Here is a 26992-nt window from a genome sequence, read left to right as displayed (position 1 = left end):
CTTTTCATGGTGGCCCAACTGCTACCCTGCCCTGGGATGATCACAACAAGAAGAACTGAAATGCATTTTCCCCTTAAGATTGGGGTTCTACAAGCCTGGAGCCGTCCCTGAAAACTCCATAAGCGTATGAGGTCTCGGCATTGCTGAAGTGTGCCTTTTCTCTGGGGGCACCACTTAATGTTTTCCACTTGTCTCTTTAGATGGCTCTTGTTACCCTGTCCTACTGGTTGCTCCATCACAGGCTCCAAGCTCACGTATAGTTCTAAATAGTTCCCAGCATACACATTTATCATCCGGTCCTAGAAGGTTTGTCCTCAGCAACTAGACCCTTTGTGGTTAGACTGCAGTGTCCTATCAAAAGCTGTTTCTCTAAGGAGTTCTTGGGGAGAGTTGCAGTGATGCACAGCTTTAAAATAATGAAATTCACCTAAGTCTCTATCATTTCACTAAGGAATCCAGCCTGTGTTGTGCCACATGATCTCATGCTCTGGGTTCTCCCCTCAGTGCAAGGATTCTGCACCTTGGTGTGATAGCAAAAAGTGTCCTCCACCCCTTTAGCACCTGCAGTCCAATACAGTACACCACATTTCCCTTCACCTACTCCTCACAGTTCACAAGAAACACGTATATTGGCTGCCTGGAATACCGAAAGGCATCTCAAGGTTTCCCACAGGAAAAGGCAAATTAATATTCAATAATGTCCCTGGTTACAGCTATATTTCTCTATTGCCATGCCAGCTTGTTTTGTGGGCTGTTGTGTATTTCAAACTTCATACTATAGTTACAAAGTGTGGGAACTTAGTAACCAAGCTTTAAATAAAAGATGGTCACTAAATTTTGTATCTAAATTTCTGTCACTGACCCTTGGGGAACTATATTTTCTTTATAAAAACAGCCACCTCTTTATGGAGATGGTGCCAGATGCTGCTTAGGTTGAAGAATTTGCAGCTGTGTTAGTGTTCAATAGCTTGTGGCTGGTTTGTCACTTCTCATTGGCTCCCCCCCCCCAGCCCCCCCAGGAGCGTCAGATGTAGGAAAGAACTGCAGCTGTTGAATCTCCAGAGCTTGCAGAGGTAACTCAATGACTGCTGCTGTACACAGAGGCTGCTTATCAGCTGCTGCACCAAGCAGCTGGAAAGGAAGCTGCTGACAATTTTGACTATGGTTATTCAACATGTTATGGGTCTTCAAGCCCTGAGCCTTTTGAGAAAACACGAGTGGAATACAAATCGTTAACATCACACTTATATCTCTTACCATCTTTCAACACTGCTTTCAAAGCAAAAATTTTTCACTTCACAGGAATCAGAAGCTGCCAAGTGTGAAGCCTGGTGTTCTCATTTTCATATCAGTCCCAGACCATGTTTCCAGCCTCAGCTCTTCTGAGTTTGCTGTTTTAGGAAGAATAAAGAAAAGGTTGAGGTGCCCCTGTGCTTTTTCAGTTTTGTGTAAATTGTATTTACCTCTGATATGCAAACAAGAGAAATAGGAGGGTTTCCCTTTGCCCTAAGCTTAGTGTGACTTCCAATGAAAAAGTGAGAGTTTGGAACACTCAGAAATGGTATTATGTTCATTGATCACTGTGTTGAAACACCATTTGAATACTTGGATTCTAGTTACTTCCAATCAGTTTATTTTCTCTCTTTTCAGCTGCTTATATCAAAGTTTCAGAGAGGTTGAGAACTACATGTCTTCTAATCCAGAGCATCCCCAGTTAAATAGATCATTGTCATTTGTGTGATCACTCAGTTGGGTACTGCTGCCAGCTCTGCTCTCCATAAAGTGCCCTTGTTGACATTTTCTTCCAATGACAATGGAATTGAGAATGCCCTCTGCTGGCTCGCTGATTGCTAAGTACTTCTGACCATTCTACCATTGTGAATGTACAGCTCTATAGACCTGAAATCTCATGCCTCTCCATGACCAAAAAATCTCATGTCTCTACAGAAGTAAAACACATACTTTAATTCAAATTGATTATTATTATAAAGGGAAGAAAACTGAGGCCAGAATGGGTAAGGCTTCCCCAAGATTTTAGAGAAAGTTGGCAGCAGAGACATAGGTCTCTGATTCTAGAAAGTGACCAGAAGCACCCACTTGATACCACTAACTGCCCCTGGCCTGGGGATATAGCAGGAACCAAGACAGCAAACACATACACAAGTTACAAGGAATTGGAGTCAATGTGAAGAGTGTTATCAGAGTTGAAATAAGTCATTTCATTTTTTAATCCTCTAATTTCCAAGTCAAGAAGACTGCCCTGTATTTATAATTCTTACAGACACCTAAAGTGTCTAGTTAGTGAAATATATAACCCTAGTGACTCATGTGCCGAGAAAGACAATGATTTTCAGGACATTTAATTGATTGTTTAATTAATTCAGTTTATTGGACACTTTTTATTTGTCACACACTGCATTAGGCATTAGGAATTCAAAGAAGATAAAGATAGAACCTCTAGAGAGTACAGGGCATATCGAGTTACATGAATGAATGATTACATAGGATGAAATGTCATGAAGGGTATAGGAAGCAAAGGTTTGTAGAGAATGCTAGAGAGTGTAAGTGAAAGAGCAAGGGGAGGGGGCAAAGAAGACATTGTAAGGTAGTGGTACGAAGGTGGACTTTGGAAGATGTGAAATGGCTCACCGAACAGAGAAGGGTAGTGTGCATGAGCCAGATGCCAAACAGGAAGAAACAGCATGAGCAAACTACAGATGCATGGGGTTTATTCATGATCCTCAATTTTGGTCTGTGTTCTACTGTTTCAAATCCAACTGTAATATCCCCTGAAGAACCAGAGCCCAGAAGAACAGCCTCTTCTCATAGGTCTGTATAGTATGGTGGGTAGGAGCAGAGGCCCCTGAAACCAGACCTTCTGGGTTTAGTTCTGTTTTTGAACCTTTTTAGCTTTGCAACATACAATTTTCCCTCTTAGTTGTCTCATCTTTAAAATGTGCATGGTAAAAGAATAAGATTTTTATAAGAGTTAAATGAATGAGTGATGATGCATACTTAGAACAATCCTGCATATACTCTATGCATATTAGCAACTATTGCTTGAGCCATGATCAGAATGACTAGTATTAAATGCTCCTGGCTCCTGTTCACCAAGGGTATATACGCAGTCTTTTCTCCCAGGGTTTTGAAGGAAAGAGCCCTGTTATAGAGATAGTGGGTCAGTTAATAGACTCCGTGCGGAAAATGAGGAAAATGTTTTTTGTTGTTTGAAACTGTGTGCTGCTACCACCTGGGGGTGGGACTAGAGGAGGTAGGAATATGTTTTTCCTTTTGCCCATTTCTATTTTAGCTCAGTGTTTTTTCCAACATCTATTTACAATGTGAAAATATCTGACTAAGATTTGTGGGCAACTCAGAGTACCCACCAGAGGGAAATTTGGTAAATGACAGGTCTCCTGTGGTCACTGTCAGTCCTGCTCAGCTTACAGCGGGGTGGTGCTGAGGCTCCCCCACCCTCTCCTATCCTTCTCAACCTCTCCAAAATAAGTTTATGTTTGGTTAGGCTGTGGTATTCTTATCCCTAGCTCCTCCTGTCTTTGTCTGTAAAAAGTAAGATGCTTTCTGTCCATCTGTCAGAGTCCCGATTTCCTCCTTGGCTTCAGAACAAAACTGTCATCATCACTGCCTTCCAAAGCCTAACTTTGGTCAGGCTTCCTGGACCAGCCTCTTCTCTATCTTGTCCCAGAGCTTTCTACTCAGCTCCCCATTTCATTCTTTTTCCTCAGAGCTCCTTCTTTCCTCCAGCCCATGCTCTCCTCAACACTACCATCCAATGTGTCCACCCAAATGTTCACCTGACCAAAAAACACATTCTTTAAAAATTATATTGACAATAATATTTCTTGCTGTCTCATAGCTTACATTAGATGGAGCTACTTTTCCTTAATCATTTTTTAAGTTTTTTCATAAACCTATCTCTAACAAAAGGAGTAAAAATATATTTTTAAAAAAATTCACTTTTTACCAACAATAATTTCCTTCTCTGGATAGACACTTGAAACCCCAATAAGCCAACTTTCTTTAATAGTTTGCCAACTACCCACACATTTGGTTCCTAGCCATCGGCTCATTTCAGATAAATTTTAACACAACCATTAACCTGTCTACAGATTAAATTCGTGGTCTTGGCCATTTTAGGGGTGATCCTAAATCAATATATATTTTGTGAAGATTGAATAGTTACCCTTTCATAGGATTTTAAGCTATGCTTATATAAGAAAGGTGGGTCAATTAGGAAAATACTGACAATTTAACATAACTGCATTTCATCAACAATACAGAAATGCACTATAATCCTACAAATACATTCTGTCTGGAGACATAACCTTGCTTTGTGCTCTATAGAAATCTTACCAGTTTATTTTTCATAAAATGATAAGTACTGTTTCACAGGGAAAAAAGGATGCAACTCTTTACACAAGATAAGTGTAGCACCTTTGAAAATATGATGAATCACAAAACTGATAAGAGAAATGATTAAAGAACTCAAAAATAATATTCAAAACTCCTTAAGCCCAGTGATTTTCAAGAGAGGTTTGAAACCTCATTTTGTTAAATAAACAACTTTAACATTCAGCTGTTACTCTTCCATTTTCTAAAGGTGACTTTCAACACTTACCTTAATAGCTTTCCCAAGTAGATGATGAACTTCACCGTGGCCTGTGAAGTCAGATATGCAACACCCATACACTTAAAGAAAATCAGACAATAAAACAAAACAAAACTCTAGCACATAAGCCACTGGATTCCCCGAGCTTAACTTTCCCAGCTTATATTCTTCTTATGGTCTCCAAAGTTGGTCCCATGACCAGCAACATTAGCATCACCTGGAGACTTACAGAATCAGAACTCTGGGAGTAGGGCCTGTGATTCTGGTTTAACAAGCCCTCAAGATGAATCTGATACATCCCCAAGTTTGGGAACCACCGCTACTGAATAATTTACATGGTTTGTTAATTGATTTGATGTTTAAATAAATGAGGGTATAGGATGACTCGCAGGTTTCTGATGTCTGGTTTCATGGTTAGCAAACTGAATTATGGATAACTCAGAGCCTAATAGTATTGCTCTCAATATTACTGAGGCTTTTTAGGGAACTGGGCTAATTTCCAGATTATATACATACTTCCTACCATTCTGTCTCAAATGCACCCTAACTGGCTTTTTTCTCAAACAGTCTATCATGATATCAAAGGTCCATTATAAATCCTCACTTTGTCCCTTCAGCAGCATTTGACACTATTGGCTATGTGTACATTTAAAAAAATATTTATTCATTTATCTCCAAGACTCCTATATTAGTCACACAGAGGCTCATTTAAAGTGGGATAATTCAAGGAGGATGTACTTACAAAGAGACTAATTATCAAGATCTAAGTAGGGTAAGTACAAAATTCTGGCTTTCTCTGGGGTCTCCCATTTATTTGCTCAGCAAAGCTGCCTTTAGCAAATGATATTGTCTGCTGAGGAGATTGAGGATTAGGTTAATGTGGATGGACCAGTCCATCAAACCAGCCCGAACTGATCGTAGAAGGCAACAGAGTCCTTTAGCCAATACAAAAGCAACAACTGTTTCTGATGACAAAAAATATCAGCTTCCAGGATATTTGTTTATTCAACAAAAAAAGGTATTAGATGCCTTCTCCCCTATAGACAAAGCACAATGATAGGTGCTTGGAATAGTGAACAAAACAGACTAAAATCTGCCTCTGTGGAGCTTATAACGAGGGCAAGTAGATAAATAAGTAAAATGTATCTACTATGTGAAAAGGAAAGAAGTCTTCTGGCTTTCAGTAAATAAAAGCAGGGAAAGGGGTTCAATAATTGAAGGAAAGTCAATTTTAGCTAAAGTATTTAAAGTAAAGTTTCAAAGAACATAAGGGACAAAACCTTGAAAATATCTAATAAAAGAATATTCTTGGCAAAATAAATAGTAAGTGCTAAGGACCTAAGGTAGGAGCTTACTTTGTATAGAACTGGAATAGGGTGTGCTAGGTTGAATGGCAGCGGGTGAAGTTAGGAAGCTAGTGGAAACCAAATTTTATTGAATTTTTTAGATCATTATAAGGACCTGGGTTTATACCACTAAAGATTTTTAGTGGTATTCAGCAAATATTTCCAGTTGTTCTTCCAGGAACACAGGAGAATTATATTTTTCTGCTCTTTCCTTTGGTTTGGGTCATGGGAAGGAGCCCTAACAGGAGATTAGGTAGAAGGAATAAGATTGCTTCATTGGTTCTCAGCTTTAAGAATGCATCTGAATCACATGCAGGGATTGTTAAATTGAGTGCTGGACCTCAACCTTAGAGTTTCTGATTCTTGAGTGAGACAAGGATTTGCATTTTTTAACTTCTCAGGAGTTGCTGATGCAGCTGGTCTGGGAACCTCACTTTGAGAACCACTGGGTGAAGGTATGTATGCCCCTGATTTTCTCCATGTGACTTTGCTTCAACCTGGCTATGAAGGTCACCATTCTTCCCAAACTGGCCTACACTACATGATTCTATTTCCTCTGGAGTTCCAGTAACTGCTTCGTGTCCTAATCTTTTCTAAGGTGGCATCAGCTCCATTTCTCATAGCTACCATAGTCTCCTAGGCTACCTTAATCTCTTGCCTACATTTTTGGTTTCCTTAACCACCCCCTAATCTACTTCTTAGCTTCTGCCCCTACCCATGTCAGTTTATTCTCAACATAGCCAATGTTATTTATTTATGAGTCAAATCACGCCGTTCCTGACCTCAAAATTTTATGGAGACCTCCCATATCAGTCAAGCTAGGTTATGTGGCAGTATCAGTAACAGAAATGACATCACCTAATACCACATAGTTTTATTTTTTTCTGAGGCTGTATATCTAGTGTGGGTCATCAGGGATTCTGTTCAACATAGTCACCCAGGGAACCAGGTTGATATCAGCTGTGACTTAACATGCAAAGTCTGTCCAAAAAGTATCCATCCATGTACTATGAAAAATAAAGACATTTATTGAAGAAGATGCAAGATATAAGAAATAGTGTACATAGGATGATGACACTTCAGTACCCTTTAAAGTAGGTACCTTGGAAACTCATAAAGTTCTCCCCATTGTCATTAGTTGCCATGTTGTATGTTCCTAACTCTCACTGATGGTCTAAAATCTTTTTCCTTTCAAAGGTGATTTTATTTTTGGGAAAAGCCAGAAGTCACAGGGCGCCAAATCTGGGCTATAGCGGGGCTGAGTCACCTGGTTGATTTAATGTTTCACAAAAAAACTGCATGAGACATGATGCATGAGCGGGTACGTTGTCATAATGAAGCTGCCAATCACCATTTGCCCATATTCGTGGTCTTATGAATCACCCGAATAGTTTCCAAGGAAGGATGTTCAAGCTTAACACAAAATTTGATGTAGATTCATTGTTCTACTCAATCAGTCATTTTGAATGTGATGGTCACACAGTACACATGCTCACTCAACAGTGTCTACTGCCCCCACTGACTAGTACAGTGAAGTCATCATTGTTCACACATGCACATTCTAGTCCACTCTATATGGCTGTCAGTTTACACCGATGTTGTGCAAACTGTTCTTGTTATATTAACAATGGTTGGACTTTTTCTGGATAGACCTTGTAAACTTTCATAATCACTGCTGCAATAGGAAGGGGCTGGGGCAATACATAGTGGCTTTTAAAGATTCCTCTCCCCCATAGAACTGACACGTTCCACATCTAATCTAATTTCATTAGCTAAAGTGAGGTGTACTGCTGTGCAACAAACTGCTGCAAAATCTCAGTGACATGAGACAATAAGCTCGTATTTATCCTGCATCTGCATGCAGGCCGGGAGTCATCTGATCTAGACAAGGCTAGGCTGGGTGGTCTTCTGTAAGATTCAAGTCTCATGGGATAGCACTATGTAACAGGTTTCTTATCTTCCTCTTAGAGAGTCAGTGGACTAGCCAGGTAGCCAGGGAATTTTTTTCCCACTGGGATGGCAGAAGCCCAAGAGGGCAAACTCTACTTGGCAAGTTCATCTCAATACCTTGCTTGCATTATGTCTCTTGACATCCTGTTGTCCATCCTGTTGCCCAAAGCAAGTCATGTGATCAAAACTATAACCAAGGGATACAGAAGTAAACCCTGTCTGTGAAGCCAAGTCATTCATGTAGATGTAAAAAAGAGGTGAAGAATTGGGGCAAATAATCCAATCTATCACACATAGCCACACTTAACTACACAGGGACAGAGATTTTTGGTCTGTTCTGTTCCCTATCCCAAGCACCTACAAATCGTGCCTTGTCTAAAAGGGAGAAGACAACTAATAACTTTTTTGTTGAATAAATGAATATTCTGCAAGCTGATATTTTTGTCCAGAAACAGTTATTGCTTTTGTATTTCAGAAGCTGGCAAAAGAATTCTGTTGCCTTCTAAGAACAGTTCTGCCTGGTTTGACTGACTGGCCTGTCCACATTAGCCTAATCCTCAATCTCCTCAGCAGGCAATACCATTTGCTAAAAGGCAATTTAGCAGAACAAATAAATGGGAGACCCCAGAGAAAACTAGAATTATATTGCTAATACCATCTTCTAAAGATCTTATGGAGAGATAAATTTATTTTTCTGGGGGCGTTTGGCAATATCTGGACACATTTAAAAATTTTTTACTAATGGGATCTGGGTGCTGCTGGAATCTAGTAAGTAGAGGCCAAGAGTGATGCTAAATAGCCTGCCATGCACAGGACAACCCCCTCCCCGAACAAAGAATTATGAAGCCTCAAGTGTCAATAGATCTGAGCTTGAGACACTGTCAAAGGGAAGTGGAGAGGCCCTGATCTCCATGGTTCTCAAAGTTGCTCAGATAATCAATTTTGTACTACCTATCAGTGTTAGACTGAAAGTACAGCAAGGGCAAGAATTAAGATGGTATTATTAGCCTACTCCTAGCACCATGTATAGTGCCTGAAACATAGTAGTGTCTCAAAAAATAGCTGGTGAACAAAGCACTGAAAAAAAATGTTATCAAACCTTAGATGTATTCTAGATACAATGTTGTGATGATGATTAAGTGCTGCCTTGCTTCCTTTATTCTATTTTAAGATAAAATTTAGACCTATTATTATTCAAAGCTCTATGGCTTTTATTCTATTTTTAATTTCTATGAGAAGAAAAAGGAAAGTCATGTTAGTCCCAGTCTTGTGCAAATGCTCATATATTTCATTAAAATGTCTGCTGGAGAAATATGTTTCCTCCTATGGATAAAACAGGAAATGAGTTCAGTTCTTGTAAAGCCTAATGGGGTGAACTTGAGGTATTGGAATTCAGAGAACTATTTTTAGTTTGGTTTTGAAACCATTTCTGGGTAGATAGTTGACCAAAATAGTTTTTTGTTTTTTGTTTTTTTCAATTAATACACTTGCTGATTTGGTCTGTGTTGTTGTTGATCTTGTTGTTTCTCCATTGCAGTGTCAGATGAGTGCAGGTTATATTTCTCAACAAAGGTTATTTGTGAATCTGTTTACCACATCTTGTCAGAGCTCTAGATTATACTCAAGTGTCTTCATTTAGGTATATTTGTATATATGGTGGCAAGTAATTCATCACACAAATCTTCAGGTTTTATTCTAGTAATAACCATAATTTTAACTGAGGTTAAGATAATGTTTAACTAGGGAAAAAGTTTGTTTTTGTTTTGATTTTTATAAAATGAAGCTTTCAATGAATAAGTAAGATGATTTACTCCAACATATTGAGGTGCAAACTTTTCAGGAGAACCAGAAATCAACATAAAAAATCAAGGATTTTGAATTTAGTAAAAGGCTGTAAAAGTTTGAAGAAACTACTGAATCTTTCATCGCCCAACCCTCCTTCAATCACTCATTGTCTTCCCCATCAGGTGAATGTTCTAACATTAGCCTAGGAGTCTGGGGAGTCTGGGCCTGGATCCTTGGAGACGTTCTTGACTCATCTCTTTGCCTTGTGCTCTAAATTTACAGCTTTCCTTTTCAAATAGTCCTGAAACTGCCTGCTTCTCAATTCCTCTACTTCAGCCTCCCTGGATGAAGCTTCTCCTCTCTCCTGTTTGCTTCCTTAAGCTTCTTCTATTCTCATTTTCCTTGTGTCAAATTTCTACACGGTGAGAAAAATTTTAAAATTGGTCATGTTATTTCACTTCCCTGTTTAAAACTAAGCACTTCCAGCACACTCAAAATAGAAACTCCTTACCACGCTATGAGACCCCCATATACATTGGCCCTGCCACTTCTTTTACCTGGTTTCTCACCATCGAGTTCCTTGCCTACTTCACTCTGTCCTTCTTGCTGTTTCTTACACCATCCCTAGATTCTTTTTGCATCAAGATCTTTGCTTTTTTTACTTCCTTTGCATAGAATGCTCTTCCCCAACATATTTCTACCTATTACCTTTTCTCTTCCTTTAGATCTGAGCAAAAATGTCACCTCCTTAGAAGACATTCCTTAGATTCTCTAACTTACTTTTTGTTCTTATGGCACTTATCATTATATGAAATTATATGTGTTTATTTTCTGTTTCTACCTTGGTATAAATTCCAGGAAGCTGGAACATGTGTTGTTCCTTGTTATGTTTATTGTCCCTGGTACCTAGAATTGTGCTTATCTTATGTTATATTAGATAGTTATTATGAATTAAAGAAATGAAGCTTGACCAGAATGTTCACTGATGACCATGCTTGAGATTTTAGATGAGAAGACTTTACAAAGAAATTCTTTAATTCTGCCTCCTATCCAGTGACTTGGAAATATGGGGTTGTAAGGTGATTAAGGCTGTGGATTATAGAGGAATTGCCTGGAGTTTACTACTTTTTGACCTTGGGAAATTTACTTGAACTCTCTGTGCTTTATGTTTTTATCGTTATGAAGCATAATAAACAAAATAACATTGCTTTATATTTTTATTAAGTATAAATTTTAAATAAGTTTAAATTGTAACATTATTATTAAAACAATTGCAATATTATTTTTTAAATTTCACAGAAACCATTTATCACTGAGTTATGAAAATTAACTAAATACATGGAAGCTTTAGAAAACTTTCTAGTGCATTGTAAATACTCAATAAAAAGGCACTATTATTACAGCAAATATCCATCTTTTGCAGCTTTGATTGCTGCAAATTTGCCTAGTCCAGAAAATTTATATGTACCTCCAAAATCAATACATGTGGTGGGTTGTTATTGTGGCCATTATGAACATGCACAGATTACTAAAAAGTTTGAGTTGTCTGAAACACATGTTCCCAGTTAAGGTCATTCAAGGTGACATTCTACCTCTTGCTTCAGCTCTCATAAACAAGTGTTCTTCTCATGATCTATTTTGTATCATGTTTTTCACAGTTTTGTGCATCTTGTTTGTGATTTTACCATTTAAAATGGCCTTCAAGTATAGTGCTGAAGTGTTGTCTGGGATTCCTAAGCACAAGGAGATTGTGACGTGACTCATGATGACCTATGTGTTAGATAAACTTTACTTAGGCATGAGTTATAGTGCTGCTGGTTGTGAGTTCAATGTTACCGAATCAACAAAATATATCAAATAAGGTGTCTTTAAACAGAAACACACATAAAATAACATTATGTATTGATTGATTGAGATACATGTTGTGACCAGAAGCTCTCAGTAACCTAACCTTGTAGTTTTCCCAGAAGCTGTGATTCAGTATTCACTAATTCTGTAGTAATGTTATAGAACATACAGTAATTACTGAGAATAATAAGAATTGACTGTATCTCTCTCGTTCCAGTCACTAATCAACTTCTCCAGAAAATAGTTTTAACTCCAAACCTCCATTTCATCATACTCCCACATTATTTTATCACATGACTCACACCTTTACCATTGGCATTCTCAGACTCCAGGAGTCAGATTTGGTCAGACATCAGGACCTATGGGGACAAGGGATGCCCTCAGGATACTCAGCTACTTTCTGAACATTGGTGTCATTCTTCCCTCTCCCTTTGTAGTTTGACTTTCTCTGGACTTTTGGTCTATATGGAAGGAGAATAGCTGTCAATCGACATTGATTTTTACATCCTACCACCCAAATAATTAAAGGGAACTGTCTACATCTCTTGGTTCTATCTATACATTCCAAGGAAGGCTTAGGTCCCAGGTGGGGTCATGTGCAGCTACCCTGGACACTCAGCTGAGGCGCGTGACTGTGTGGGCGTGCGCGTGACTGTGTGCCCACGCACGTGCATGTGTGCACGCGTGTGTGTGTGTTACTATGAAGTGGTTATTGTGGCCAGAACTCTGTAGGTGGTGATGTCTAGAGTTTAGAGATGCATCAGTTGATATAGCAGTCCCTACTCACAATGTGATTATTCACATTTAAATGTAAAATTCAAGTCTTCAGCTACATCTCACATTTCAAGAGCTCAATAGCCACATATACTTAGTGGCTACACTAATGGGACAGTGCAGATATACTACATTCTCATCATCACAAATTTCTATTGCACAGTGCCACTATAAAGTGGCTTTTCCCAGAAAAGGAGTGGAGGTGAGAATAGGGAGGAGTGTTTTAGGGCAGTTAAATCAGTAGGTGTCTCCTACATCTTCTCTGCAATACTTGATAAAATTGGCCCATTCCCCTTGGAGCAATTTCTTCCTCTGGTACTCAGGGTAATTTTATACTCTTACAATTTCCCTGTGATTATTTCCTCCACAATATTCCCCCTTCCCTAAGTGACTCAACCATTCCTGTGGCTTTTAATAGCTACATGTTAATGATGCCCAGATTTACATCTCATTCCCAGATCCCTCTTCAAAGCTCCAGACCACAGACCTGTCTATTTAATATCTTCAACTGGATATGTCAAAGACCATTTGACATTAATATCTCACACTGAATTCTTGATCTCCCCCAAATCTCCTAATCCCATGTCCCCACCTCAACAAATGGCACCTCTCCTTTTCCAGTTTGTTATGCCAGAAGCCTCGGGAAAATACTTAACAACTACCTTCACCTCTCTTTCAACACCTGTCTGGTTCATTAAACATTCAAAATATCTCTAATCCAGACACACACAAAAATGTTTTTTTCTAATGCGACCATATTAATGCCTCACTTTCCTTCCACTTTCCCCATTGCTAATATTTATTCAACTTTCTGTTTCTGATCCAATGTCATCTTCTTAAGGAAACCCCCTCTGTCCCTGATCCAAATTCTATCTTTTAATGTTATCCCATGTTATGCTTTTGCTTTTAACAAATATACTTATTTATTTAATTTTTTGTTTAATAGTAGTTTGGGAAGAGCAGAAAGGATGGCTGTTTTGTTCTTTTCTAAATCTGTATAGTCTGGCACAGTGCTGGGCTAAGTGGGCTCACTAGCCTTCTCTAAGTATTTACCAAGCTTTGGAAGACATAGTTGTGAGCTTTCTGAATTCCTCTCTTTTTCCTGTTCTCTGTGATTACGGATGTCCTTCAGGTTCTACCTTCATCTTCTCATGGTTCTAGCCTCTTCACTCTAAAGATGACTACCAGTGAACATTACAAGCCTTAGTTCTTCCTAGAGAACATGCTCTCTTCTCTCAAAATTAGCTTCTCCTTCCTTCCTCCTTAGTTTTTCAAGGAGAATACATTTTCTCACATTCCAACTCACATGTCTTCTTCCCCCAGGACAGCTCCCAAGACTGCACTGACCTCCCATTTAGTTATTAGGACCTTTGAATCCTCTTATTCATCTTTCTTGCCATCTTAGTCTATGCAAATAGAATCTCATAGAGATTTGCAACGCACAGTCTGCCCAACCAAAGGGGGCCTATTTCCTTCCAGTCTCTGAGGTCTCACTTCTCTCCTTGTCTCATTCCCTGGAACTTTGGGGAGCTTCCTAATTTATAAACCTGCCCCCATCCTTCTTGAAGAATTTTCCAAAATTGCAAAATTGTTCTATTGAAAGGACCTATAGGACATACTATCCTTCTGATTTTGTAAATGAAAAAACATAGGTACAGAAAGTGGCAGACTTGTCAGTAAACCCAAGGTCTTCTTTCTCATAGTTGTAGCCCACCCTATGCTCAGAAAGCCTCATGGCTTCCTCTCCTGCATGTAAAAGACAAATTTTTTGCTAGCTATCACATGGGACTTTGTGTACCCAGGAGCTTACCTAACTCTCTATTCTTTAAACTCCTTACATTCACCTATATATTTGCTGGAGGGTCTTGGTTCTTTTTGTTTATGCCACCTACAACATCTTTCTATAATTTTATCCTCTGTTGTGGACCTTGTGTTTTCAACCCCAAAGCATTCTGGATAGTGTACTTTAACATATTTTGTTGTTGAATGACTAATTAAAACATTTAAATTAATAACTTCCCCATATTGAATGTGGCTAAATTTCATTTAATAGAAGTCAATAAATATGCACTACCATATTCTGAGATTTGTACCCAAAAGGAAAATATTGGAAAACATTCACTTGATGTGTTCAACTTTCAAAAAGCAGTGATTTCTTAAGAGTTGGCAATTTCAGCCTTATTACTTGCTCAGTTGGGAAATGGTGCATTTGATGTCCTGATCTCCTCAAATGACCTCCTGTACCTTCCTGAAGTAGACATCGATCCTAAGTCTGACTTGAAGATTTGTGGGTAGAGAAAGAGGAGAAATGTGGAAGTAACAGGGCAAACAAGAAAGGCTAGAAGATATTAGAAGAGTATAAATTTGTAATTTGGCCTCAACCAAAGATATAGGTTAGAGAATATGACCTAGACTTTAGTCCTCAAAAGAGAATTTGTATTATAAGCATTATTTAAAATACAAATTGAATTCAAAAGTGATTTTAACATTTGGATCCTGGCCACTAAAGCTGGCAAACAATTTAACAGTTTAAAATAATTGGAAAGTCTAATGTTTTATTAGAAAATGAAGAATTCTTGGCTCATAACTTGCTCACTGAGCACAGTAACTTTTATTATGGACTCAGCTCCACTTCCTTTGAATGTAATCTGCAAAATAATTTTCAGAGAATTCTATAGAAATAAAATTTATTTTTAACAAGATAAAATTTGATTTGCAAAATCAGAACTGTAACATAAACAGCAAACATAGTTGTAAGCAGTTAATTGCTTATCCATGTTGATATCTAACTATTATATTTGGGAAATACCCCAGGATGTTATATCAAGTTTTGAAGGCTTGTGTAGTCTTTAACCTGATCTTTAAAAACAATAGAATTTAAGTGAATGTCAATAAAACCAGTGAGTTATAAATATTTTCTCTCCCAGCATATTTGACCAGAGCTGTCAATAAATAAAATCATACTTCCAAGGATTGAGGCATGAATACTAATCTATGCATTTTAATTAAATACTCTACCAGAAGACCCTAGGATAATATGAACCATTTATATGTCTGTTGAATTATTCCTAGAGTAAAACTGGAAACCTGCACATTTCAGGAAGTGAAATAAAATTCTTAATGCCTTTGCATTAAAACATTGCTTATGTATATGTCTAGTATGAGTTTTTTACATAAAAATCCAAGTTATCTGAATTAACTACTATGCACAGCATTATTTGATCTTTTTCCTGTCCCACCCTCACACTAACTTCTCTTTCCGTGTAAAATTGATTCTTGCTAAATCATACATATGTTTCTACTCCTTTTTCCCCAAACAACCCAAAACCACTAAACTAAATAAAGTCGTGGAGTTTCACCCAGCACTGTGCAGCTCTAGTCCTGTCTCCAGTAGCATGATGATAAAGACTAAGCTAAAAGCAAAAGCAAAAAATTGTTTTGTGGAGAGAAGAGTTCTCTATACTTCCCCTCCAACCCAAATTATAAACCAAATTTTCTATGAGTGCAGCTCCTAAACTGGTCTCCCTGAGCTGACACCACTCACCCACTCACTAGGATGTCCATCTAGATGGGAAAGCAGTGAGGATGGACAAAAGGAAAATGCGTCTGTGATGTTATTGATTTCAGGTCTCACAGGAAGAGATGGGCTGTGACCTCTCAAGTGAGCAATGTCAGAGGAGAATGTATTTCATTTAAAGGCCTGAGGGGAAACAGTCATACAGAGAAGCAACAAAAGCACTAAGAGAACAACAGAAGCCAAGACCCACCTTGGTGCCTGGCTTTAAGGCAGGGATAGAGTAGAACCCTATTTTCAGTGTACGAGTTTTGTGCTCTCTCAACATTCTAAAACTCTGCCTTCAGAAATCAGATGTTATCACTCCAAATCGGTTCATGCATTTGCAAAAGTAAGCTTGCAACATTATATACCTTTTAAAGCTACAGTGGAATACTAAATAATGGAGTACACTTTTCTTCAAAAGTGACATTTATTTTTCATGAAGAGGCATATTACATTTGCTGTGAGTGGAAAAAGCTGAATGTTACCAATATGACAAAAACAAAAATTCTACTTTTGAAAGTGTTTTGACCTATAAAAACATATTGAATGAAAGGCATTATTTCAGGTGGATTTATTAGGGATTGTTCTGGAATGTAATTTGTACAGTGAGTTTTTTATTCCTTTGATGGAAATGAAACAGATTTATTGGTTACATGTTGGAAGTGTAATAGATAACAGATAACGAAGGGAGAAGTCTTAATAAAACAACAAGGAAAAGAAAAAGAAGTGAGTGAATATGCCTGCTTCCATTTCATTCAGCTAATAAATAAAAAGAACAGATAGAGCTTTAACTGAAAACCATCCCGGTAATTGTAGGCTAAAAGGTTTATTGAAAATTGGGTTGAACACTCTAATTTTTCATACTTACAGATATGATGTAAGCTGAACAAGTTAGTGTGATGTACCACATTTTGATTTTGGTACAGGAATCCAATATTTTCATAGGAAACTTGAAAATGGTCATGAAGGGGAAGAGTGATTCTTGATTATTACAGTGTTCTGTCTCAGCTATTTCTGATTACACTCTGGGATTTTAGACAACTGAACAATCTCTACTTAATTTTATCATTCACCCCCTGAGGTAAAAACACTGGATACTTTTAGGAAAAATTTGAAGGTATATCTTCAAGAATCATTGGCCTTTCATCTCAAAGAACTGAGAAGAAATGAGCTAAGCATAGTTGAGAATTTGGTACTGAGAGCACCATGTTTAAAAATCCAAGTGTACTGTGGCCACTCACCTGACACAGGGACTTAACAAGCTCTTGTCACATAGCTCTCACTGAAACTGGTTTTAGTCAATAGGGCCCTGCACTCTGGAAGAAATTGGCTCTCCTTTTCTCTTTCACAGCAGGAAGAAAAATGTAATTCTCTCTGAGCAGCCCCTGAGCTATCTTGATTTCAGTGTTGCTCTCTTAAGTATCTTACTTTGGAGAAGGATGAATCACTTCCTTCTCCTGGAGTCAGTCTCCTTTAAAATAGACTGTAAGGAGCCAGGGAGGAAAAATTCCTCTAAACACCGATGATAACCATTAATGCAAAAACAGGTTTCGAGTGGTAGAGCAGGGCCAAACGCACGCACTCACAATTTGCGGTCCGTCTTTTTAGAACAAGCTCCATAGATTTGGAAAAGAACTAGAGACCCCAGATCTGCTTTCACTTAGTTCAGAAACAGGGAATCAGAGATGGTGAGCGACTACATGATCAGGGATTACATCAGTGACTTTGGGTTGTTTTAATACGCAAAAGCTTTCAGGCTATAAATAATCCATGATGGCTTGTCAGATACAAAATGCCATTGTAAATCCATGTCTGTATATCAAAGAGACAGGGACACAAAAGCAAAATATATAAATTTAATTAGCATAGTTTGGAGAGTTCGAATCCATTATTAACTATGGATCATAACAAATATTCCATCTATTTTCCAGTTAGGTTAATACTTCAATGTTTAATTTTTTGACTTTTAACTGCCCAAATCTTTCAATGAACAGTTTCCTAAAAGGCTCATGCAGAGTCTCCATGCTATCCTCCAAAGAAGTTACTTTCATGGATGGGTTTTTGAAAACAATTAAAATTTCTGCTGCAGCTTATACATTGTCTTCTGTAGGATTATAATGATAAAGCTTCTGAGAAAAAACTTTCTGAGACTGGTGTTATATGGATTTGAATGCCTCAGCAAGATGCAGAAAAAGAAGACCCGATGACTTAATTTCTAAAGTACCTATATTATTATGGCATGCTTTTGAAGACAGGTAATTATTGTCCACATAGGTGAATATGTAGTGTATCTCATGGAAAAAAAAATGGTTTGGTATGTGCCTTTTCCCCAGAAACTGTATTTTTCCTTTTTTAATAATTAAGATGTATACATAAAAAAAGCTTATCTATTGATTTTTACTATATAAGGTGCTTTCTTTAGAAGAGCAAGATACAAAATTGTTTTGTGATTCAAAATTTAAGAATAAACTAATCTTCCAAATATTTCAAAGACATGTTTCATGTATTTAATATGTCTCTTATGATCTAAATGAATCAACCTTATTGTAAGCTCTGGTATACCTGGTTACATATAATGATAAACCATATGATCTGTTTACATGAAGACATGGATATATCCTCAGGCACTATTATTAAACTCAGTCCTATATTCTTGGATATAGAGGTTGATGATATACCTTTCTACTTGCCGTGACACTAACAAAGCTAGGCTGGAACTCAGCAACCACTCGTATTTATTGCTTTGCAGGCTTGTAGTAAGTTTGTTTGCTGGTGGGAAAAGGGACCCTCACCACACCCTCCTTAACTAAAAGATATTTCATGCTTAATGTATGTGCATATTCATTTATCGAGGTGGTCTGGAGCTGCAAATACAATCACACCGCTCATGGTGATCCAATTGGATATCAACGAGGGTCATGGAATTTGGTCTCTCCCTCCTCCTGAAACGGCCAGGCTCAAACTTTAATACCTAGGAGAATAAATATATTTTCTGTTAGAAAACCATTAGAGTAGATACCACTTATTCTCTTTGTGACAACTGGTTCTTAACCCTTTGAAAATCCTCTTTAGAATTCACACATGTAAATATTTTTACAATCATCAACTCCTTGAGGTGGGAGGGAAAACTAATCACAGAGTAATACCTCCTGTTACCTACCTGCAGTACCAAGATGACCTCAGGTGTTCTTGCAGGTATTTATCGATAGCTTCCTAAGAGCCTGCTTTGTCCCAGGTGCTGTCCCAAATATTGTCATAATGATTCTTCAGCCAAAGCATATGTTATGAATAAATAACAATACTAAGCATATTCTTATTTTTGTAGACATCACAATGAATAAAGTCATGAACATAATATACCAGTATGGCTAAAAATTTTTTATTTTTATTGCCTTTTTTAAAAGTATATTTTATTGATTATGTTGTTACTGTAGTCCCAATTTCTTTTCCCTTTACTCCCATTTGCCCAGTACCTACCCTTCCCTCCAGCAATCCCACCCCACTTAGTTCATGACCATGGGTCATGCATATAAGTTCTTTGGCTCCACCCTTTCCTGTATTATTCTTAACTTCCCCCTGTCTAATTTGTACCAACCAATTATGCTTCTTAGTCCCTACACCATTTCCCCATTTCTCCCTCTTCCCCCTCCAGCTGATAACCCTGCAAATAATCCCCACAACTATAATTCTGTTCCTGTTCCAGTTGTTTGCTTAGTTGTTTTGTTTTTATTTTTTAGATTCAGTTGTTGAAAGTTGAGTTTGTTGTCATTTTAGTGTTCATAGTTTTGATCTTCTTTTTCTTAAATAAGTCCCTTTAACATTTCATATAATAATGGCTTGGTGATGATGAACTCCTTTAGCTTTACCTTTTCTGGGAAGCATTTAATCTGCCCTTCCATTCTAAATGATAACTTTGCTGGATAGAGTAGTCTTGGTTGTAGGTCCTGCTTTTCATCACATTGAATACTTCTTGCCAGTACCTTCTTGCCTACAAGGTTTCTTTTGAGAAATCAGCTGATAGTCTTATAGGTGCCCCTTTGTAGGTAACTCTCTGCTTTTCTCTTGCTCTTTTAAGATTCTCTCTTTATCTTTAACTTTTGACATTTTAAGTATGATGTGTCTTGCTGTGGTCTTCTTTGGGTCTAGCTTATTTGGGACTCTTTGTGCTTCCTGGACTTATATGTATATTTCCTTTGCCAAATATGGGAATTTTTTCCTTCATTATTTTTTCACATAAGCTTTCAATTTCTAGTTCTTCCTCTTCTCCTTCTGGCACCCCTATGATTTGGATGTTGGTAAGTTTAAAGTTGTCCCAGAGGTTCCTAAGCCTCTCCTTATTTTTTTCAATTCTTGTTTTCTCATTTTTTACTGGTCACCTATTTTTTTTCTTCTTTATATTCTAAATCATTGATTTGAACCCCAGTTTTCTTCTCTTCACCATTGGTTTTGTGTGGATCTTCCTTCGTTTCATTTCACATAGCCTTTACTTCTTCCCTTATGCTTTTGCCATACTTAAGCATATCTGTCAAGTCTGTGATCATCTTTATCACCAGTGTTTTGAAGTCTTCATCTGTTAGGTTATCTCTTCATCACTTATTTCTCCCACGGGAACCTTGATCCATTCCCCCTTTTGGGTCATATTTCTATGTCCTCTCATCTTGACAGGCTTCTGTGTTTGTTTGCCTCTGTGTCTTAGGTAGAGCTGTTGCACCTGTTAAGTTGTAAGGGGCGAATCCTTAGGTATTCATCAGTACAGGGTGATCTGTATTCTCCACGTTGTGGTGCTTTGTGTGGGGGAAGCGTCTGAGAGGAAACAATGCCACTTGCTCAGCACTTGCCCCTTTTCCAGGCACTTCTCCCATTTTGTATGGAACTGCCACCTCTCTAGCTGTTGCCCTGGCCACCATTCCCAGAGTGGGTGGGTCTGCAGATATTCTAGGTCCGTGGTGGTCCTTTAAATAAGCGGACTCTGCTGAGACACCAGCAGTTTCTTCCTCCACCCCAACTCCCACTGGTTTGCACAGTCAGAAGCAATGAGGCTTTATTGTCCCCAGCTCTAGAACCATGAGCTGTGCATTCTGGCCTAGTGCTGGGAGTGCTCCCTAGGTATTCCTCTCAACTTTTTAAAATGTTTGGCTGCATTTTCTGCTGGTCTGCTGCTGTCACTGCTGCCACCACTGCTGCTGCCACCACACCACATCCGCTCCATTCCTCCTGCCTGTTTGTATGAGTATTTCTTCTTCATATCTTCGTTGCATTTCCATGCAGCTTGATTTTCTGGAACTTCTGGTTGTCTCTAGTTTTGAGGTAGTTGTATTCCTTCTTAGTTGTGGAGGGAGATGTAGGGTGTCTGTTTAGTCCTCCATCTTGGCTGGAAGTCCTTAATTTTTAATTGATGTACAACATTTTTCCCTAATGAAAGTCATTAGCAGCCAGCCACAAATAAATGAAAATGTGTTTATGTTTTTACATATATATTAATATATAATACCTTGTACAATTCAAAACAGATCTGGCTCCACTAAAATCTTTGTACATTAACATTTGTGTATCAAGACAGTATTTTTTAAATTAATAAAGTATATTCTCAATTGTTTAAATTAGTAAGTTTAAACATATATTTTTTAATTAGTAAGTTTAAATTGAAGCTAACTCTTCTTCCCTGCTGTGACTTTCACTAAAGTCAAACATTAGTCATCACATGCTAATTGCATTTCTTCTTTAGGTTCTTAGGGCCCAGTTAGCCTTCACTATCAATTTTGCTCTATTTTCCTCTTAGACTCTAAACTCTGTCATATCATACCATACAACTGTATCATTATTCAGTTTTCAAAGAATTTGCACACATGCACTACTTCTTTGGCCCTCAGAAAAACCTCACCATCTTATAGATTAGAGAACTGAGGCTTTAAAGTGGGCTATGAGTCTCTTAGGGACTTGGACCTGGGAGCAGGGCTTTTTCATCTAGGCTCCTAGAACACTCTGACTCAGTGCCTCCGCAATGTGCTTATGATTTCCTTTTATGACTCAAAGGTGGGTGTGGCCCCAAGTGTGAGCTAGAGGGGAGACAAGATATAATTTGCTGATATACTTTGGCCTTGTATGAAAGTTAGATGCAGTGAAAACTTGCTTTCATGTCTGCATGACTTTGCAAGGCACCCTCACAATTCTTTACAATGGATTATATTTCCAGTAATTTTCTCCTCCTCACGTTACCTGTTTCAAATCACAAAGAAACCAAAACCATCTACTAGGAGAAATAGGCCCAGAGTCCTTAGAACTCATGCATGATAGTATACCCTTTAGCATTTAGCCATGTTGTTCCATGGCAGGTCCAGTGGGGAGAATAAATCACTGGCATCATTCAATGTTCAATCTACTAGGAAGCCTGGGGTCTATTAACAGGGAGTGGAACATGGAGGCTCATTTGTAGCATAGCTTCAAACTAATACTTATGAGGACAAAATCTGGGGGGAAATGAACACCCTAAGAGAGTTTATGAGGGAGGAATAAAGACTCAGAAGTATTTGATCTTGGTAATGCTAGTACAAATACCAGTTTTAATAGCTAATTACATTGCTATCTTTTTCTCCTGCAATTTTGCACTTAACATATGTGTCACACAATTTTACATGATTTATTATTCATTCTCTCTATTAATTGGATTATAAGAGCTTTGAGGGCAAGAATATCAAAAATAATCACTAACGCTATTGCCATAAACCGTTATAAGCAACTTTAAAAATATTAAATAATTTGGAGTTCATTGCAATGCTACTAGGTACTATTAAGTATCATTTTATTCACAGATAAGAAAAGAGAGAGATTAAGTTACTTGCCCAAAGTCACGGAGCTAGTAATTGGCAGATCCAGAATTTGAGACTAGCTTATCCTTACCTATGAAATTGCAATTTTGTTTGTACAGTGAGGAAACATGCTGACAACACAGTAGCTGCTAAAGAAGCCTCCTGGGTGAAGGTGGTAGTGGATACCCTAAATGCAGAAGGGGGTGTATGTGCATGATTTTTCCTTTTTACATCCTCCCTGCATCTCCTCTATTCTACCTCCGACAAACACGGGGGACAAAACAAACAAACCAGGAAATAAACCTGAGGTCAAGAGTGGACCATGTTTTGGACCACTTTTAATCCTTTCACATTTCTGAAATAAACTTGAAAGCACTGAGAACAGAATTACGTTGACATTGGTCTTTCACTGCTCCCGTGTTCTTTCCTGTTGGGTAACTATAGAAAATAATGGACATTGCTTCTTTGTGAAAAAAATAAGTAATAAAAGCATTGGTTGAAGAATGTATTAATTATCTTGTGGGGTATTCAGTGGCCTGCCTATGACAGATAAGAAAGCCCTACTGTGCCATATTTGGTCAGAGTGCCCAAGAAGTGGTTAGAGATTGGAGTCCTGCAGTTTTGCCAATAATCTCTTCAATACGAATTAGCTGCTATTGTCCAAGACTGTCTGCATGTAAACCAGATTGGGGGGCTGGCAGATGCAGGGGAGAAAAGTGATTTCTAAGAAGATGAGCATATGATAAATACTCTCTGTTTAAAGAAGGCCATTATGAAAGCTTAATAAGTTGCAATGAGTGGCACCTATAAAATCAGTGTTCTGCCGATTTGCTTCCTCATTTGATTGCAAACAAGAGAGGGTGCTTGGGAATGAGAGCAGAGCCTGGACAGTTTTTCTAACTCATCTGCTGATTGTTCAGGGATTTTCCTTGTGTTTTATATTAAGCAATGTGAGCACAGCATATATGTTTTGCTGATAAGAGAAAAATGAATTGGCAGACAGTTTCCCAGACAAGACAGGAAAGCACTGTTTGAACAAAGTGAAAATTGGACTGCTTTATTGGCTGATCACAGCATGGATGTTCAAAGCTTTCAGACCATATAATAGTCTTAAGTTCAGGTACACAGCGTTGAAAGGGGAAAGAACAAAACTGATCTGCAAGATGGTGGAAAGTTAAAACAAAAATGAAGAGCCTTTATCTCAGAAAGAAAACTGACTAGTTATGGGTTATTTGGTCAACTTTAAAGGAAGGAAATCATTGCATTAATTACAGCTGCTGTTGGACATTTGTTAATAGGAACCATCTCAAAATGATTTCCTATTTTCTGAGCTATGATTCACAGCTCCAAGCACACACTGAAATAAAAATTTACTGAAGAACAGCCAGTCATTTCTTATCACCTATGGGTGAAAATAGAAATCTCGACTCCTCTTCACCACCTGGAAAATCACGTGAAGCCAGGGAAAGTTGACTTTTATTAAATGGAGAATGACAGAGCCAGTTGGTAGCTTTCATACCACTACACAAAGCCAAAAGTGCTCATTTTGCAAATTACCATATCACAAATGATATTTAACTACAGTGCCAATATACCATGGAATGAATCATTGCCATAAAACTATACACTAATAAATGTCACCAGGCAGAAAAGCTATCTGCTGAGTTGGGTTCTTGCTTATTGGGAATGTTAAAAAAAAAAGGTTGTTAAGGCCTTGTAACAGTTCTCAAATTAATGGCTGACACAGAAACACAAGTACATATTTCAGGACAAATTCAATGTATAATAAACCTGAATCATTGAGAGTTTATTTAAGATTCTACCCAACTTCTGAAGCAGGCACTGTTCAGTACACACACAGTTTCTTATCTTAAGAAAATAAAAGAGCACTTCATATTTTTTGCTTCCATTTTGACTTCTTCATGCTTGTAGATTATATAAAAAATGTGCAGAGTTAAGATTTTAAGGCCTGGTAGTCAATTTTTCTGAAAACGACTACAAGCAAAACTACTTTGAGAAGGAATAACATTATTTTCTACCAGCGTAACTGCCCAGCTTGCAGGGAGGTAGTTGCAGCATAGACTGGGCCATGTAATGAAAGAACTGATACCAAATTACAAGACATAGCATTCAATTAAAAAAAGACAAATGACAACATGTTCAGTAATGTTTTGCTGACGAATTAAGCTTGAAAGTGATCAAAGACTGGGTTTACAGTGAGGAGCTATAAAACTTCCATGAATTTTGAAAATATAATCTTGATATTTGTGAATATTTACTTCTAATAGAAGTTTTCTGTGAGTACCCTGAGGTTATCATAGGGTATACTTTGGTGCAGTCCTCTCCTTTACGAAACTAAATAGTCAAATGATTTTGACAGCGTCTTAGAGAACTAGTGACTACATTTTCAGCTTACCCATTGCAGAAAATATAATGGAAACCTAGCTGGGCACCAAGTTTCAGCACCTGAGAACCATTCATGACACAGGTGGGTCTCATTTATCTGAGACATATGATGCCCCAGGACAGGTTTGCTAATCTCTGGCAGGAAGGACTGATGTGCAGTTAGATCTGGAAGGGAAAGAATGTATGCATTTTATAGTACTTCAACGGAGCCCATTCACTTGGGAGGTGAGGAAGTCAGAACTGAGAAAGCCAGAAAATGTACACAGAAAATCTCACTCACATCTGTTGTGTGCTTAACAGTCTACAGATGCTTTTATTCACACAGTACCCCCAGGAGGTAAGGAGCACAGGTGTTATTATTGATGAGTGAATTATCTTTTCTATAAACATTAACTGTTCCAGATCATAACTTTATTCTTTTGTATTTATCTAGTATTTCAACCATCAATTTGTTTATATTCCTTACACAATTTCAGTAAGATGAGATTTGGGGCTAGGGAAGAGCATAACAGTTAATGGACATCAGGTAATTTCAGGGCTGCCTCAGAACTCAGAATTGAAGGTTCTAAGTGAGGAAAACCAAGGCCCTGGGAGGGTTGGCTTGGCTGGCCCTCGGTGGCCTCCCATGCAGCAAAGCTGGAACCAGAATCCACATCTTCTCTCTTTCAATCATACAAGTTTTTCCTCTATCGCCCTGTCTCTAGGAAGACACAGAAACAACTTGAAAAAGAGCTTTCACCTAGTTTCACTCAAAGTAGGAGAAAGGGAAAGAAGGAAGGAAACAGGGGACTCTATATAAGCCTTGGAAATGATAGTTCCAGAAAAAAATAACAAAGAGATTTTCTAGAATTTTGTTATTAGTTATAGCATAACCCAAACTCTCACTGCCTTTAGCATAGAGTATAAACTGGAAAAAAAATGTGTTTGTCTTCTTGGTCTCAACAAATTTAGCTAAATTTTTTCCAATAACAGATAGTTAAAGCATGTAAAAACTAAGATTACTGTTCTTTTATCTCAAGTCTGAAACTCAATATTTTATTACCTCTAATTATTTATAAATATCTATTTATAAACAAATATTTATAAATATCTGTTTCATTTATAAATATCTGTCTACATCTCTAGCTCGAACTAATAGGGAGCAATTTTTAATATGAAATTCTACTTTAAAATAAAAAGAATCCTCTAAAGTCATTTTTTAATTCTGTGCAGAGACAAGAAAGATTCTAGATGTTGTAAATGTGTCAGAAACAGGCTTATGTGTTCAATAGGGTTAATCTTAGCTATATGTAGGTATTTACATTAATGTTACTTAAAGGTAAATAAAATAAAAAATTTTGTTTCTTATGTGTGTTACATATAGTTCGAGTGCCCCATAACCACATGTTGCTAATGATTACCATATTGGACAGTACAGATATGAAACAGTCCCATTATTACTGAAAGTTCTACTAATATAGGGGGTTATATTAGCTTTGTGACAGAATCATGAGAGAAAGGACAAAGAAAATTAAGTAATTATTATCTCTCTCTCTCAGCTGTTTCCCAAATTTTTAGCTGTTGACTGAATGGACGTAGGAGATCAAACGATGAAAAACAGTAAATATTGACAAAAAATGTCACCATATTTCTAGGAAACAGCCTACTTCATCTTCATGCATAATCAAGGGGAGATGAGAACTGATATGTAACATCCTCTAACTGTTTATATTGTATGTTTCCTGGAGTCTTCTGCATTTAAAAAATCACTACCTAAGGTGTATCTTTTACATCCTATATACTCCAAAAGGCATAGAATGGTTGTTAGGAAAAAGAAAAAAAATACTTCAATAGAATTCCTACAAACTTTTGAGAACAGAAAATAATAAAGATGCTAACATTGTATCGC

The 26992-nt window shown here is 37.7% G+C and overlaps 1 protein-coding gene across 3 annotated transcripts in view; it reads right to left on the bottom strand.

Annotated features, from left to right (window-relative positions):
• Positions 1–1039: 1039 nt before the first annotated feature.
• The window catches only part of LOC150018859 (platelet-derived growth factor D-like), a 261545-nt gene continuing 235592 nt past the window's right edge, over positions 1040–26992 (bottom strand). The window contains exon 7 of one of the 3 annotated variants that reach the window (XM_090267875.1): positions 1040–1391. In XM_090267875.1, coding sequence (XP_090124001.1) covers positions 1374–1391 — 18 coding nt within the window. In that variant the 3' untranslated portion in view covers positions 1040–1373. Of the gene's footprint in view, positions 1392–18673; positions 18864–25117; positions 25805–26992 lie in introns of those variants that run through there. The other 2 variants (XM_090267874.1, XM_090267873.1) reach the window with 2 other exon arrangements.

This window comes from Furipterus horrens, unplaced genomic scaffold, assembly GCF_987537825.1.
Source record: "Furipterus horrens unplaced genomic scaffold, mFurHor1.1.pri manual_scaffold_2, whole genome shotgun sequence".
In the NCBI taxonomy this organism is placed as follows: Eukaryota; Metazoa; Chordata; class Mammalia; order Chiroptera; family Furipteridae; genus Furipterus; species Furipterus horrens.
Note: the sequence above shows the minus strand (reverse complement) of the source record. Positions and strands in the feature narration are given on the sequence as shown.